Source organism: Cryptotermes secundus, unplaced genomic scaffold, assembly GCF_002891405.2.
Source record: "Cryptotermes secundus unplaced genomic scaffold, Csec_1.0 scaffold363, whole genome shotgun sequence".
NCBI classification, from domain to species: Eukaryota; Metazoa; Arthropoda; class Insecta; order Blattodea; family Kalotermitidae; genus Cryptotermes; species Cryptotermes secundus.
The window spans coordinates 453164-468814 of record NW_019737986.1 but is presented as its reverse complement, the minus strand read 5'-3'; the positions used below and the strand labels follow the sequence as shown (position 1 = coordinate 468814).

General features: G+C 37.5%; 1 protein-coding gene across 2 annotated transcripts in view; it reads right to left on the bottom strand.

Annotated features, from left to right (window-relative positions):
• Positions 1-4520: 4520 nt before the first annotated feature.
• LOC111870613 (cyclin-Y) overlaps positions 4521-15651 on the bottom strand; it is a 17134-nt gene continuing 6003 nt past the window's right edge. For both annotated transcript variants that reach the window (XM_033753922.1, XM_023863047.2), the window contains 3 exons: positions 10424-10557; positions 8665-8817; positions 4521-6560 (listed from right to left, as the gene is read on the bottom strand). In XM_033753922.1, the coding sequence (XP_033609813.1) occupies positions 6272-6560; positions 8665-8817; positions 10424-10557 (576 nt within the window). In that variant the 3' untranslated portion in view covers positions 4521-6271. The remainder of the gene's footprint in view (positions 6561-8664; positions 8818-10423; positions 10558-15651) is intronic.

Below are 15651 nucleotides of genomic sequence, written 5' to 3'. Positions count from 1 at the left end.
TGTGAAACACAATGCAACTCCAAATCGTGCAAATCATTGACGTAGACCGATTGTATGCGCGTGCCAGAGCAGCCATGCTCACACCTCGTTCTTACTTTTCAATGATTTTACGTTTCATTTCTACCATGATATGTATGCAGTGTCCATCTTGTAGTGCACTCAATTTCTCCTGTTATTTCACGACATGTTTTGGCAACAAAGTGCCGTCATCAGGTGCTTCATTTACACTAATCTATTGCATTGCTTGCCATTATATATCACTGTAAAATTATTTAAAAATAATAACAGGTGAAATTGAGTGCACTACAAGATGGACACTGCATACATAGTGCGACACGTCACAATATGTATGCAGTGTCCGTCTTGTAGTGCACTCAATTTCACCTGTTATTATTTTTAAATAATTTTACAATGATATAGAATGGCAAGCAATGCAATAGATTAGCGTAAATGGAGCACCTGATGATGGCACTATGTTGGACGAAAATCAGTGCAACAGGATGCTAAAATACAACATTATTTCATTTCTACGGTTATTTTTATTCTTTTGCGGCTTTTTCTTTGGGAACATTTTTGGAAAGGTTATTGAACTTTGCACACAAAAAAAAATCACAAATAATATGTCCGAACACAAGTTTGGAAAAATGTGTGATCACAAGCGACACTAAGATGCTAGCGGAACGAGTGCTAAACACAGACTGATGTAGCAAGCGCACAATCTGGGACTTCCCCTCTCATCACTCGTTATGCGAAACATCGCTCGTTAAGTGAGTCATTTTTTACAATTTGTTTTGCTCGTTATGCGAATTACTTGTTATGAGAGGTGCTCATTAAGCGAGGTTCCACGGTATTGCCAACAAATGGGATGACCACAATTGCAGAAAACCTGTGCTACTGAGGTAAAATCACTTTTCCAGTTGTCCTCAGACATACATTATGTCTGTTTCACTCTGTCTCTCAAATATTAACAGGTTGCATTTTAAACATTGTTGAACAGTCTTCAGATAACGGAAATAGTTTATATTAATAACTGCAATTAATTTTCACTGGATGCATGACTGATGAGCCATTGAGTTGTTGGGGGTGACAGGAGAAGGCAATAAATAATAAAGCAATAACTGAAGCAGTAGAGGGATTTCAACTGGTTTAAAAAATCATCATTAGATTTGCATTTATGGCCAATAAGTTGTTAGTATAATTTTGTTTGGGATACTTGGCAGATCTGCTGGATGTGACTTCTTTAAAAAATCATCCATTTTTAATTGTTTTTCGATCTCTTGATTTCTTGTGCAAGAGCAGATGCACAGAGGTTACATGGCTTGGTCATCATTCCCCTTTTCCATTGCATTCCTCCACTGCCTCCCACACAATACCCTACTCTAGCTTCTCCCACTTCTCTCAGTCAATCAGCAAACAATTCACATTAAATTAAGTGCAATTAATTAAATTAGTTTGAATTAGTTGAGCAGATTAAAAAAAGAAAAGTCATTTTTCAAATTTGCATGTAACAAGGAATATCTTTACTATCAAAATTGCTTGAATGATGTCTTCAGTAGCTTGAAGAAGTGGTTTAAAGCCAATAAACTTGCACTACACTCTCAAACAGTTTAATTTTGTCAACAAAACTTATATTAATCTAAATAGTGATAAAACAATTGGAAGCATAGGCACAATGAAATTCTTTGGTCTATAAATGAAATTATAGAATATATTGAATATACTGAATTAAGACCAACATGCTTTGATATGGAAACAGTAACATCAGTCATGCAAATGGATATTTTAAAATTAATTTGCTTTGCTTATTTGCAACCTATCTTGCCACATAGGAGAATATTCTGGGGAAATTCAGTTAACAGCAAATAAGTATTTAACATCCAAAAGAAAATCCATAGAATAATGGCAGTTGCAAAAAACAATCATACAGATATGTTGTTATTTTATAAACCTATCAGAATCCCAAGCATTGAATGGTAAGATGATTGGTGATTAATGGAATCTGACAGGTTTTGAAAGGAACAGTTAGTGTCCTACTCAAGGTGCTATCTTGGAATTTTTCTACAGGAAGTGAGAAAACCCATTAAGAATCTCAACTACCAACTGGGCCAAGATTCAACTAAACACTTCATAAATACAAATATACAGTGTTACCACCATACCAACCTGCCATATCTCTTGTAGAGAATCATATAAGAAGAGTTCTATCTTCAGAGATGCAATGCCATGTAGTCCAGTGACAATAACCTGACATTTAGAGTAACACATCTTCATTCTCAGGGCTGAAGAGCAAGTCAAGCAAGAAAACCATATGAAGCAGGCAGCATGCTGAGCTCTGCTTACTGCCTGTTGCAAACTTGGAAGGATGCCACACTATGTAGCATCATCATTTCTCCATGGAAAAGTTGCGGATATATAATGGCTTTGAAGAATGTGAGTTCAGTCTGGAGAAAGCGGGCACTGAATCTTATATCCTCCATTTCAAATATCAGTCATCAATGGTGAAATTGAGGTCATTAACAAAATAAAAGAAACGCTGGTTGTTTAGGGTCACAGGAAAGGATACCCACAAAGTTACAGCTGACCTCACCAGTCCAAAGCCATCAGAGCTTAGGTCATATCACAAACTTCTCATGGCTTTGGAACAGCGCTATGAACCAAAATGGAATATTAATGTCCAGAGATGAGTGTTCAAGCTATGTAATTTGAAGTCACAAGACTGCACTATGTATGCTTCAGAGCTAAGACATTATGCCTCTTTTTGTGACCGTGGCACTTATCTTGATTTGGCATTCAGGACTCTATTTATAAACTACATAATTTCTGACTCCAACTGGGAAAAGTCTGAGAGTCTTCCATAGACTACTGAAATTTTAATCAAAATACAAAAATAGATAAGCCAGCTTTAAAATATTATCTCTTACTTCACTCCTTCTACAGTGCTGGCCATTTCTTACAATGGCAGATTCTTTTAATTATCTGCATGTCATCATCTCTTTTGCCGATTAATGACAGGACTTCTAAAACAACTTAGTTACTGATTACGGCCTCCTGTGATGATGTTAGTACTGCCCATTACATCTGTTTCAGTAATACAGCAATATGGAATAGGCTATGCATCAACTCACTCTTTTCAACATTTATATTTTCTCATGTTATTGCTTTTTATTATCAGCCTTCCATACTATTGAACAAAGGTTGCTGTCTTCTATTCAAAATTTATGTCTCACTTGTTTACTGACTAGCAGTAAAGCAAAAATTATTAGGTGGTTTTCTAGGTTAAAAGCAGCAGATCTCCAGATTTTTGGATTATCCATTGTTTACATTATCTGCTCTACTTCTCCACTCCATTATCACAGCAACTGAGAAGTCATTATATTTCAGTCACTTTTCAACTTACTGAATAACCAGACCTTTTATCATCTGTTCCCTTTTGTCCTGAAATTGCTTAACTGACATAATAACCTATTCATTCTCATCCGTATAAACTTGCTACAGCATTATGTAGTCATGTGATCCAAACTTGTGGCAAATCATCAGTGATGTCAATTGCACACACAAATACACATATGTCTGGAAATTTGTCAGTCCTCACAGGCTGCCCTGAGTAGGCTTCCAAAGTGTTTCTGGACTCCAAATTAAATAGCTCAAAGTCAAGTTATCTCTTTGTGCCACCATGTCCCCCAACTCTGAACATACAGTGTCAGTTCTTGGCAATGTGACATCATTATCTCATGACTAAATGTATGCAGTGTTGAGTGTGATCATGCCCCAGCATCATATTCCCAACAATCTGTAATGGTGACACTGTCTCTTACATTACTATCAATTATAATGTGCTATCTATAAAAGCTGTTCAGTTTTGATTATGCTTGTTATCAGAACCAAGGTCATTCATTGAATGTCTAATCTTCGTCTCATTACTGGCTTCCTGATGAAAGAAACCTAGAAGTTCTCAGACCAATCAGATTCTCTCTCTCTCTCACATGTCACCTTGTTTGGCCATTGGGGCCTCTTCCACAGCCACGCCAATTCCTTAAACTTGCTTCACTCCTGAACTGAAAATGTCCCGTTGTCTATCTTCACAAACCCCATACAAATAAAATTTTAATCCTGTTGTAACAACCCACCTTCAGACAGCTGAAGCTACCAACTAATCACATGATTCAAAACGTTCCTTCAACAAATGATTTAATTCACCAAGCAAAGAAATTCCTTACTGTCATGGAACCTGGATGTTCACACATTTATACTACGTATATTTGAATTCCTTCTTCTAGAAACGTCCAGAAAAATGTTATCCCCCATATCTGCTACTTGACGCACATATTGTATAAAGGACAGTCAGCAAATAGGTCATAAATGGATATAAAATGTAAAATATGCGATATTCGAACATGAGCAAAAATTATTTCTTGACATATCCTCCACCAACATTGCCACACTTGAGCCTTGCCTGTTTGTTTACAGTCTATGAGTGGGTAATAATGTAGCATTCAGAATTAAAACTGACATTTTCAAAATATACTTCATAATGTTTGATTTATTTATTTCATTATAAAAAGATCAGTTGCAAGATTATTCATTTCATGCATACAGTGACATTCTTGTTGTAAATGCTCTACATGTCTTAGGTCAGATTTTTACAAAGTACTAGATCTATATCCTCATAAGGTCTCTCTGTATTGCTAGAAATAAACTGTGTCAAAATAAGTATGCACTGATTTCTGGGATGTGATGCTGTGTAGCCTGGTAGAAGTTTACGAATATTCCTCAGAAATGCTGGCAAAAAAAAAAAACACTGCGAGAACCTCATATCTCACAGATATTAATCTAAATTTGCAGAATAATGAGAAAAGATTTCCAAGAGAGCCAACAGGCAAGATATCTTAGCAACATAACTAATTCAATATTAAGAGGTGGTATATTAATAGCACATTACTTTCCCATCAGTCTATTTTTAAATGAAGCATAATTTATCACAAATACTGAAAGTTACTCTTTGAATATTCCAACTAGAATCTTTAAACATATAACACATGCTACAGATACATCACCTTGCATCATCAGTTTACTCAACAAGCTAAGCCAGCTTAAAATAACCTTGACTGACCATATTTGTAACACCCACTAAGGAATGAAAGGAACTTATATGACTCTCCATATAAGCCTCACAGCAAATTAATATGCAGCATACTGGTATTCCATACAGTGAAAGAAACCTAATAAATTTTTCTTCTAAAGTAAATCAATCCCTTGCCAACACTTTTGTTTTGCAGGAACAGCAATGCAACCCTTATGAGTGACAAGGGATTGCTGTATATAAAAATTCTGACCCCATTAATTACTTCATATTAAAATGGTTGACTGCTTTTACTCCCTGACCAAGAAATAAAATATGAACATAGCTTAAACATAGGACCCCTCTTTATAAGAGAATATTAATAAATGCCTATTTTGGCATATCTCTGTTGTCTTATGCATAAATAATTGATCACAGAAATCAATATATAATACACATCAAATCATGTAATACAGTTTCAGCTGCACATATTAAAAAATAATAATACTTAAAATGTGTGCAGCCAATCACGAACTTATTTAATGCCAACCCACCATTTCAAGAATTCTGCATTTATAATTATAATATTACACCATGTGACATGTTACAAATGCTAGATTTTCACATATTACAAGATAAAAATTATATTTGTATTTCTCTGTATATCCAGTTTTCTTTGGAGTCAAGTTAATACACAAATGCTAGGAGAATTAATAGTCAAGCCCACAGTTTGAAAATCAAGGCATTTAGCATTATACTGTTGCATACCCTTATTCCCTGACAATTTCTCTGCATCTGACTTCAAGATGTATGGCATACTTCTAGTGACATAAATTTACTCACTTGACAGACTTTGGTAACACTTCAGTTCTTACAAGACAACTCATTATTCAGTTCCTTCACTGAGATACTCAAACTCTGAAACAATTTGGGCTGGACACTGAAGGCTTTGTAATAGGACTCCACTTAAAAATGTCAAATGCCACCGTTTGGCCATAATGAAGTCACAACATACAACAGATGAAACTGAAATTACAGAACCACAGATAAAGGTATGACAGTACTGAAATATGAAGTAATTTCTTGGAATATATGCCTCTGATCTCAAAACCTCATTATGCTTCTGTGGTGTGGTGCACATAGAAAGACGTTTTGCATGCCTGACAGTTTATGATTCCCTGATCACTGGTCATGTTCCCATGTAGAACAGACTCAGGACAAAATGGCAACACTTCGTCGTGGTCCACCAGTACTTACATTGTCCATACTTGACCATTTCTTATACCCATTGCGAAGCGCTTGTTCTGTTACTTTGTCCTCACACACACGTGACATTGCTTCCAGCTTTTGAGCTCGATCTTTGCTGAGAGGCTCCCCAGGAAATGAAAGATCATTGGCTTCAGCAAGAGTCCGCAAATCAAAGTAGTACTTGGCGTATACGCTGGAGGGAACGTTGATATTAAATTGCAGCATCTCCAAAAACTGACGCTCAAGTTCATTCCTGTTAATGCCATGTGGAGGAATGTAAATGCACATACAACATAAACAACAATCAGGCATTCCTTTAAGTTGATCCACTCCTGAAATCAAAGCTTCACACCCACATAAATATGCATTTAAAATTTTGGACTCTGAAAGACTCTGAAGATGGATGTGAACAAAAAACACTTTTTCTACAACAAAAAGTCATCATGCAACTCTCTGAATATCCAAAGGATAAGTGAGTTTAATTAACTTCATGGAGCCAAGTCCTTTTTGAAAATCTGACAGTCTCACATCTAGTCAAGAAATTCCCCACTTTTATGGAAATCAAAATTCAATACCATGTTCACAAGAGCATGCTATATGTGAGAAGTCTGTAATGCTTAAAGCATTCACTTGAGTTTCATTTTTGCTTGTTTCCAAACCAAGAATATGAGTCAAGATACAGTAGTCAGCATAGCAACTGGCTATGGGCTGGACTGCTGAATGGTCAGAGTTTAAGTCCTAGTAGGGGCATGATTGTTTTCCTCTCCTCTTTGTCCAGATGGGTACTGAGGCCCACCCAGTATCTACCCAATGCATACCAGGGGCTCTTCCCCTGGGGGTAAGGTGGCCAAGGCGTGATGCTGACCACTCACCTCTAACCAGTGCTGAGGTCAAGAATATATGGCTCTGTACATCCACTCTTCCATACCCCTTAATGGTGTGATACTTCATTAGTAAAGTGCATGGAAAACTTGACCTTCTTTACCAAATCAAAAAATAATTTTTATTTTCAGGGAATCAAGCCTATTGTATTTTTCTAAAAATATAATATAATGTACATTCTCTAGTGTGCAGGTTATCAAAATTAAGTACACGCGCAAGTAGTATAGCTCATCTGAACATACTTACCCCTGGTTTATAATAATGATAATAAAATCTTCTTAAAGTCAACAGATGCAATTATCATTAAAAATGATTATGAATGATTTGGGTGATAAAAATTAGTGTATTTTTAAGTGTTACAGATACAAACACGAAACAACTTTAAAGAAGCAAGGAAACTCATAAAGCTTATGGTGTTTATTATATGGGTATTGAAGTATGTAATCATCTACCTCCCTACATAAAGGAATTATCAGAGGATAGGATCCAATTTAAAAATGTCATAAAAATTATCTTTTACTGAATTCCTTTTATTCATTGAAGGAGTTCTTTGATGGTGAAATTTGGTGTTAAGGATGACATTGACGCTTTCACCCTATGGATGAATCTATGGAATTGGAATTTTACCTGATATATAGAATGAATTAGATGAATATAATTTTATGTTTTGATGAAATATTACTATAAATTTTATATTATATAATGAATTTTTATAACTTTGACTCATGCCTTAGCATACAGCTTGTTTATATTGTATCTGGTTTACTGTTATCAATTGCTGTATTGGATTATTGTCTTATCTCACATAATTTTGTCAATTTTATTAATGAAGTGAACCAGAATTAGAATTTTGATATTTATTGTATCCGATGTAAATTTGTTTATGTATGTCCGCTTTATGCTTTATAATTGTTTGTTTTGTTTTTTGTTTTTGACATGTTTCAATTAATTACTGTAACTTAAATTTTGATCTTGTGACTCATTCTATATCCTATGGCTTGTATTATGCCTGTATCAGGATCAATTAGAAAGTGAAATAAATGAATGAATGAATGAATTAGTTACTCTGCATATGTGATATTCAAATTCTATGTACCTTGCAACCGACTCATCGACACTGTCTATGGCCCGTGAAATTCACTATCAAAATTCTCAAAGGGTCTATGGCATTGGAGGTCGGTATACCCGGTCTTTCACATATCCCCCCAGGTAAGTTGTATGAAGTAAGGTCCAGACACCTAAGGAGCCATGTAATGGGTTCTACTTGCCTGTTACTTCCTGAGATGCCATTTTCATTTGATAGTGACTGGAGCACCACTCACAACAGGCATGCTAAAAATCAATGTTGCCAATGAAAACTTAAATTCTTTGTGGTTTTCATGTTGTTTCCTCTTTGTAACTGTAACTGTTTCAAAAATACACAAATTTCTTCTCACCCACATCATTTATACCAGGCCTGCATTATGAATACTTACATATCTTCCACAGTTATGTCTTTCAAAATCTGGCAGTAATCAACATTCCAAACTGCTTGGTCATCCCATACTTTGGATGCTAATAGAATTGCTCCCAGTACAATTCGTTTCCAATTCGCTGGTGTAATATCAACTTCAGCATACGTCAAAAGCCTGAACGGAGGAGAATCCATGTTATGTAAACTTCCAGCACAAACACAATACTATATCTACTAGGGATGAGTGAACAATTCCTATTGTTAATATTTATCATGTTTTGGGACAGTTATTTACAATCTGTCTTTAGCCACATAAGATCATGATGGTGGCTGGCCTGTTCCTCTACCATTTCACTATACATGTTATGTTATGTTGGTCCCTTGCGTAACCGATAATTACCTACCAGCTTAATCCTTAAATGTTAATACTTATTACTTAATACCAATCTTATACTAAATGTGACTTATGCTCAGTTTTGCATTAACTATTCTAAGAATTTTCATAGGTTCGCAGCTTTGCAAAACTTGGACAGAGGTGGATGTTAATAAAGCTTGTGAAACGATTAGAGAGAATATCAAAATTTCTGCCAAGGAGAGTCTAGGTCATTAATAACTGAAGAAGCATAAGCCACGGTTTGATGAAAGATGCTCAAATTTATAAGACCAAAGAAAACAAGCCAAACTGCAATGGTTAGACGATCCAAGCAAAATAAATGGGGATAATCTGAACAATATAAGACATGAACCCAGCAGACGTTTCAGGAACAAAAAGAGGGAATATGTGAAAGACAAAACTGATGAGCTTGCAGTGAACGGTAAGGGCAAAAACATTAGAGACCTGTAGAGAGGAATAAATGACTTTAAGAGGGGTTACCAGCCTAGCAGTAACTTAGTGAAGGATGAGAATGGTGATCTGGTTGCAGATTCCCACAACATTTTGAATAAGTGGAAGAACTACTTCTCCCAGTTACTGAATGTAAATATGGTCAGTGATGTTAGGCAGACAGAAATCCATACAGCTGAGCCATTAGTACCTGATCCTAGCCATTCTTAGGTTGAAAGTGCCATTGCAAAATTGAAAAGGTATAAATCACCAGGTAGTGATGAAATTCTGGCAGAACTTATTCAAGCAGAAGGCGAAATATTATGTTCTAAGATTCATAAGCTAATTACTTCTATTTGGCATAAGGAAAAATTGCCTGATCAGTGGAAGGAGTCTATTATTGTACTAGTTTACAAGAAGGGTGAAAAAACTGACTGTAGTAATTATTACTGCTATCAACTTCATAGAAAACTTTATCCAATATTCCATACATAGATGAAATTATTGGGGATCATCAGTGTGGGTTTTGACATAACAGATCAACTACAGATCAGATCTTTTGCATTCATCAGATACTGGAGAAAAAATGGGAGTACAATGAGACAGTGCATCAGCTATTTGTACACTTCAAGAAAGCCTATGATTTAGTTAGGAGGGAAGTATTGTACAATATTCTGATACAGTTTGGGGTACCCATGAAACTTATCGCCTCCATCTTCAGGATGGTTCCTCACTCGTGGATTTATCTATCCTGAAGATGGAGGCGATAAATTCCTCCGAAACATCGGTTCACACAAGATCTATAAGGCACCACATCCCAGAAGACAGCATTCTTCAACATAATGTGAAGTTTATATTTTCTATTTACAATTAATTACAATCAAAAATATTTTACTATATTTATATATGGGGGACAAGTTAATTTAATGCAGTTTAAATAGCAGTATTTCAGACAAACCTTTCCAAGTATACCAATGCTATGATTGCACATTCAGCTGTAAGCTGTGCTGCATTGAATAATGTCCTGACAAATTTGTAGATCTGACGATGTTCTGGGTTGTGTTTGTCATAATCGTCTGCAACACCATCTCTCTGTAACATCAAATTAATTTCCATCAGCACTACATTTATCATGCAGACACAAAAAATGTTTCCAGCAAAGCAACAGAGAATTTAAATTATGAATCAAGAAAATCATTTTCAAATGGAGCTATTGTCAGGAATGAATCCTCTACTTTGCCAGAATGCAAACACTTTACATAAAATGTACATTTATCAGTTGACATATCTAGCAGTGAGAGTATGCACTCTGAAGCTCTCAATTCCACTCTTACACATTCAGAAATACAGCTTATATACCCTCCACATCTCAGTGAATTGGTGCACTGATCAAGACTGTCAACAGTCAGCTTACTTGCCAGCATGCCTAAGCCACAAATGTCAGTGTATGCCTCCTCGTTCTTGTCAATGTAATAAGAAATATGAAGCACAGTGATAATACATTTATTAATTCATTTTACAAGCAATGTACTTTCTGGGTTTCTTTCAGAATTTCACACGTTGAAAGCATCTTCCATGTGGTTTGGAGAGGCTATTTAAATCTACGGTAACCCGGAAAAAATGAGACAAATTATCACAAAGACTTCTGAATACTGGACACACACAGACTGGTTCTCTGTTGTATTCCCACCATAGCTATTCTTCCTGTCATACAAAAACTTGTATTTCTGTACCGGTTTATGTGTTTCAGTTTGAAAGTGTTCAGTGTTATTCAAAATGTCAGTATTACTTCCACTTTTATTTACAATGTCAATATTACCCTTGTTAATATTATTAAAGTATCATTATTAATTCCAGTTGTATTTATTTTGCCAGTTGAAAGAGTTTCACAACACCATCCTTAGTGAAATAATTAAAACACTTCAGCTGTAACACTATGAATGATCCAAAGAGTTAACTTAAATACCTAATAAGACAATTATACATTATGCTGCTTATATGAAACATCCATATGCAACAGTCCACAGAGCACAAACTACTTGGAGCTCCCGACAATGTGACAATCCATGTAATTTTGATGACAAATACTAGCAATATTAAAACTGCTCTTTGCTAATACTACACAAGTCATGTTTCACACAACAGAGATGCACAATATTTTACAGGTGTTTAGTATGGCTTCCTTGCATGCTTAGTCTGCTGCTAGTTTGCCTCATGAGCAGGATAAAAGGCACGCCTGTGTATGTGTCAGAATAAGATAATAGTGACATGATATCACTAGATGATGGCCAGTAAGCACATTAATAATACCCAGTTCATTGCTAAGCAACAGCACAAAGACACTTTTGGAAAGGTGTTCTCTGTAAGTTCTGTGCCGAGGCTATGTAACCAGACCAATCAACAGCAGCCAGTGATAGCGTGATAACCAGTGAGTGGACAGGTATGGCTCTGAAGTCAACAGTTGGGGCAATGAATTAGTTGTAAACCATCTACGATTCAGTGAGGTTGTTAGCAGAACCTCCATTTGATGCATGACGAAGACCGTTACTGAGGAATGACTGGCGAAGACACAGGAAACTGAAAAGACTTTGCATGTGCTATAATATATTGACTGTGTAGGTTAGCGAGAGCATTATAATCACTTGTAGTTATGAGTTATAAGCAGTGGCATGTGGTACTATTTTTGGTAAGGGAAGCAGAGGTATTTAATAAACGAACTGATAGCAATCAACTCACCAAAATTTATGTCACATATTGAGTCAATAAGGTCGTTTTGTATTCTGTTTGATAAACCTGTAAATACTGTACTGTTCTCAAGGTGAACATTGAATTTATGATCACATTTCCTCAACAAGTGAACTAATTCCACATAATTACCTCGGTCGATAGAATCCACGCTTTCGTCATGACCCCGGAGGCCAAGTTGCCACTTTCCTAAATGGCAGATCTTATAAATCAAGCATTTCATTATTTCTCTATGTAGTATCGTCTGGCGCTTTAGATTGTCAAGTTGACAGTCAATTCGAAATTTCCCAAACATAACAAGTTGCAATATTGAAATAATGTGAGTCTGAGAGTTCTCATGTCGTTTCAATGCTTTATGAAGGTTGCTGACATCACCAAACCCAGCCTTTTTCCATGCTTTTTTTTTCATTGAGAAACAATAGGCAAGGCCAACAAAACAATTTTCCTATATTACGGCAACTGGACAGCCATTCTGTTTTAGAATACTGTTCCAAATTAAATTTCCTCAAACATAATTTGGTTTGAAGAAACCAGTCTTCTGGGATTTGGCACTGTGTATATGTGGTGTTAACCGACGTTTCGGAGGAACGTATCGCCCCCATCTTCAGGGTTGAAGAAGTATAAGTAAATCTGCAAGCGACAACACCGTGAGACACGGTCCAGCAGACTAAAGAACATACCGTTGAGCAGAGAGGGAAGGGGATGAACTGCAAGTAAACAAGTGAAAGCAGTGGTGAGGGAGGGGTGGGGGAAGGGAGCCGGGACAAGCGTGATTTTGTGTAGGGGAGAGTGTAGCAAGGTTAAATGGCTGGGCTTTAACTGTGAGCTGAGGGTGGGGGGTTGTTATGTTGGTTGGTCATGGCCTTGTGGCTTCCTGGATCTGGCGTCATATCCCGGTGGGTGGTTTTTAAGAGAACAGATAAGGGGTTTCCAAGACTTGCTGAGACGAAACCCATCCTCTCTGTTCATATTCCCTGGATGCAGTTCGATCTCAATGGCTTCCCTAATGATGCGATCCATATAGCGCGTCTTGGTGGCGAGGATGGAGGTATTCTGAAGCTGAATGCGGTGTCCCAGTTCGATGCTGTGTTCAGCTACGGCCGACTTGTCCGGATGTTCGAGACGGATGTGCCGCTGATGCTCCTTCAACCTCGTGTCCACGGAGCGGCCTGTCTGCCCAATATAGACTTTCCCGCACTCGCATGGGATACTGTATACGCCCGGTGTCCTTAGGCCCAGGCTGTCTTTAACCGGCCGGAGGAAACTGNAGGAGCATCAGCGGCACATCCGTCTCGAACATCCGGACAAGTCGGCCGTAGCTGAACACAGCATCGAACTGGGACACCGCATTCAGCTTCAGAATACCTCCATCCTCGCCACCAAGACGCGCTATATGGATCGCATCATTAGGGAAGCCATTGAGATCGAACTGCATCCAGGGAATATGAACAGAGAGGATGGGTTTCGTCTCAGCAAGTCTTGGAAACCCCTTATCTGTTCTCTTAAAAACCACCCACCGGGATATGACGCCAGATCCAGGAAGCCACAAGGCCATGACCAACCAACATAACAACCCCCCACCCTCAGCTCACAGTTAAAGCCCAGCCATTTAACCTTGCTACACTCTCCCCTACACAAAATCACGCTTGTCCCGGCTCCCTTCCCCCACCCCTCCCACACCACTGCTTTCACTTGTTTACTTGCAGTTCATCCCCTTCCCTCTCTGCTCAACGGTATGTTCTTTAGTCTGCTGGACCGTGTCTCACGGTGTTGTCGCTTGCAGATTTACTTATACTTCTTCAACCCTGAAGATGGGGGCGATACGTTCCTCCGAAACGTCGGTTAACACCACATATACACGGTGCCAAATCCCAGAAGACTGCTTTCTTCATAGTCACTGCCGTGAAAGCCTCAAATCTTACATAATTTGGTTTGTGCTTTAAGTTCTGGCAACTCTCATGTCAGTCATCCTCTTTCTATAATTATTTTTTTTTTCAGAAAAGTCCCTGCTATTAAACATCTGTTTTAAAAGGCTTTCAATTGTACAGTCGCAGTCGCATTGTCTGCCAGCATTCATTTTAGCTGTGGTCTGTGCATGTAGTCTATTCACGTCCCTGCCACTCTTACTGCAATATCAGACTTGCTTCCCTTAAACGCGGATAGCTTCTTTCTGACGCGTCAAAATACGATCACAAATACAATCTTACACCATATAAATATGCACTTATAATATTTTAATAAAACTTAATGTTACCTATAACACCCAACAAGACTAAAATCACACATAAACAGTTAATTTTCACATAACCATTGAATGAACACATTCCTTAGCTGGTCTAGCCAGCAAACCAAAATTTTCTTCCGTTGCCCACTTCGGATGGGACGAATTCGTACGGAGATTAACGAAGGAAACTTGGTCCGTCCCACCAAGCAGGGTAAGGGGGGAGTAGGAGGCATGTGGCCTTGAGAAGGAAATGCGCTAAATGACAGACTAAAAATCCTTATTATTCAAACTGAATTACTCGTATTTATATGACTTCTTTTCTTTTCGTTTCTTAACTACGGAAGCAATACTTCCCTTGCTTCCATGCACAGCACGCCACTGGTTATAAGAGTTCAACATATCCAATTACCAATCCAAACCCTGTGTCTAATCACAAACACAAGACAAGAGTTTAACAAGCATCCATTTCTGATGTTTCCGCACATGGTCACAAACAACCACTGTTAGCAAACAACTGACCTGTACAGTGAAGAGATTAATCACTGCTATTAGCAGTTATTAGTATTTTCATCATCATCATCATCATCATCATCAATGCAAAACAGAGCTCTTTGAGCAACAGCCTTTCTTAGAAGATTCTTCCAGATCTGTACACCAGCCAGTTTCACTTTTTTGGATTTTGCAACAGGGTCCCACAATGACAGAGTGGCCCAGTTATATCCTATGCATTGGGTTCCCTTTCTGTCACCTTCTAGGACTCAAAGGGCTATGGTGGAGATATTCTGACCTACCTCAATACAGCAGTCTTAGAATTTTACGCATGTCAAAAGAATCAAAATAAAACAAGCAACAGATCACTCACTCTTACACAATGATGACACTGAATAAAATCAACAAAAGAACTGCATTTCACTCTATTCTCTTTCCTACATCTTGATATTCAAACACACCAGTGTGACATTAACCTTTATCGGACGAACGTCATCATATGATGTCGTTAAAAGTTAGGGCAGCTGGCCGAACGTCATCATATGATGTCGCGGATTCCATGCGTGTAAGGTTTTTTTTAATATTATATTAAAAATATAAATTGTTGTTCTATTTACATGATTTTTGGTCACCACCTTTATAAGGAGACAGCCTTCATTCCTGCATGATCTAATGTAATCTAGGGACGTCATATGACGTTAAAAGTAAGGACAAATTTAAGAACGACA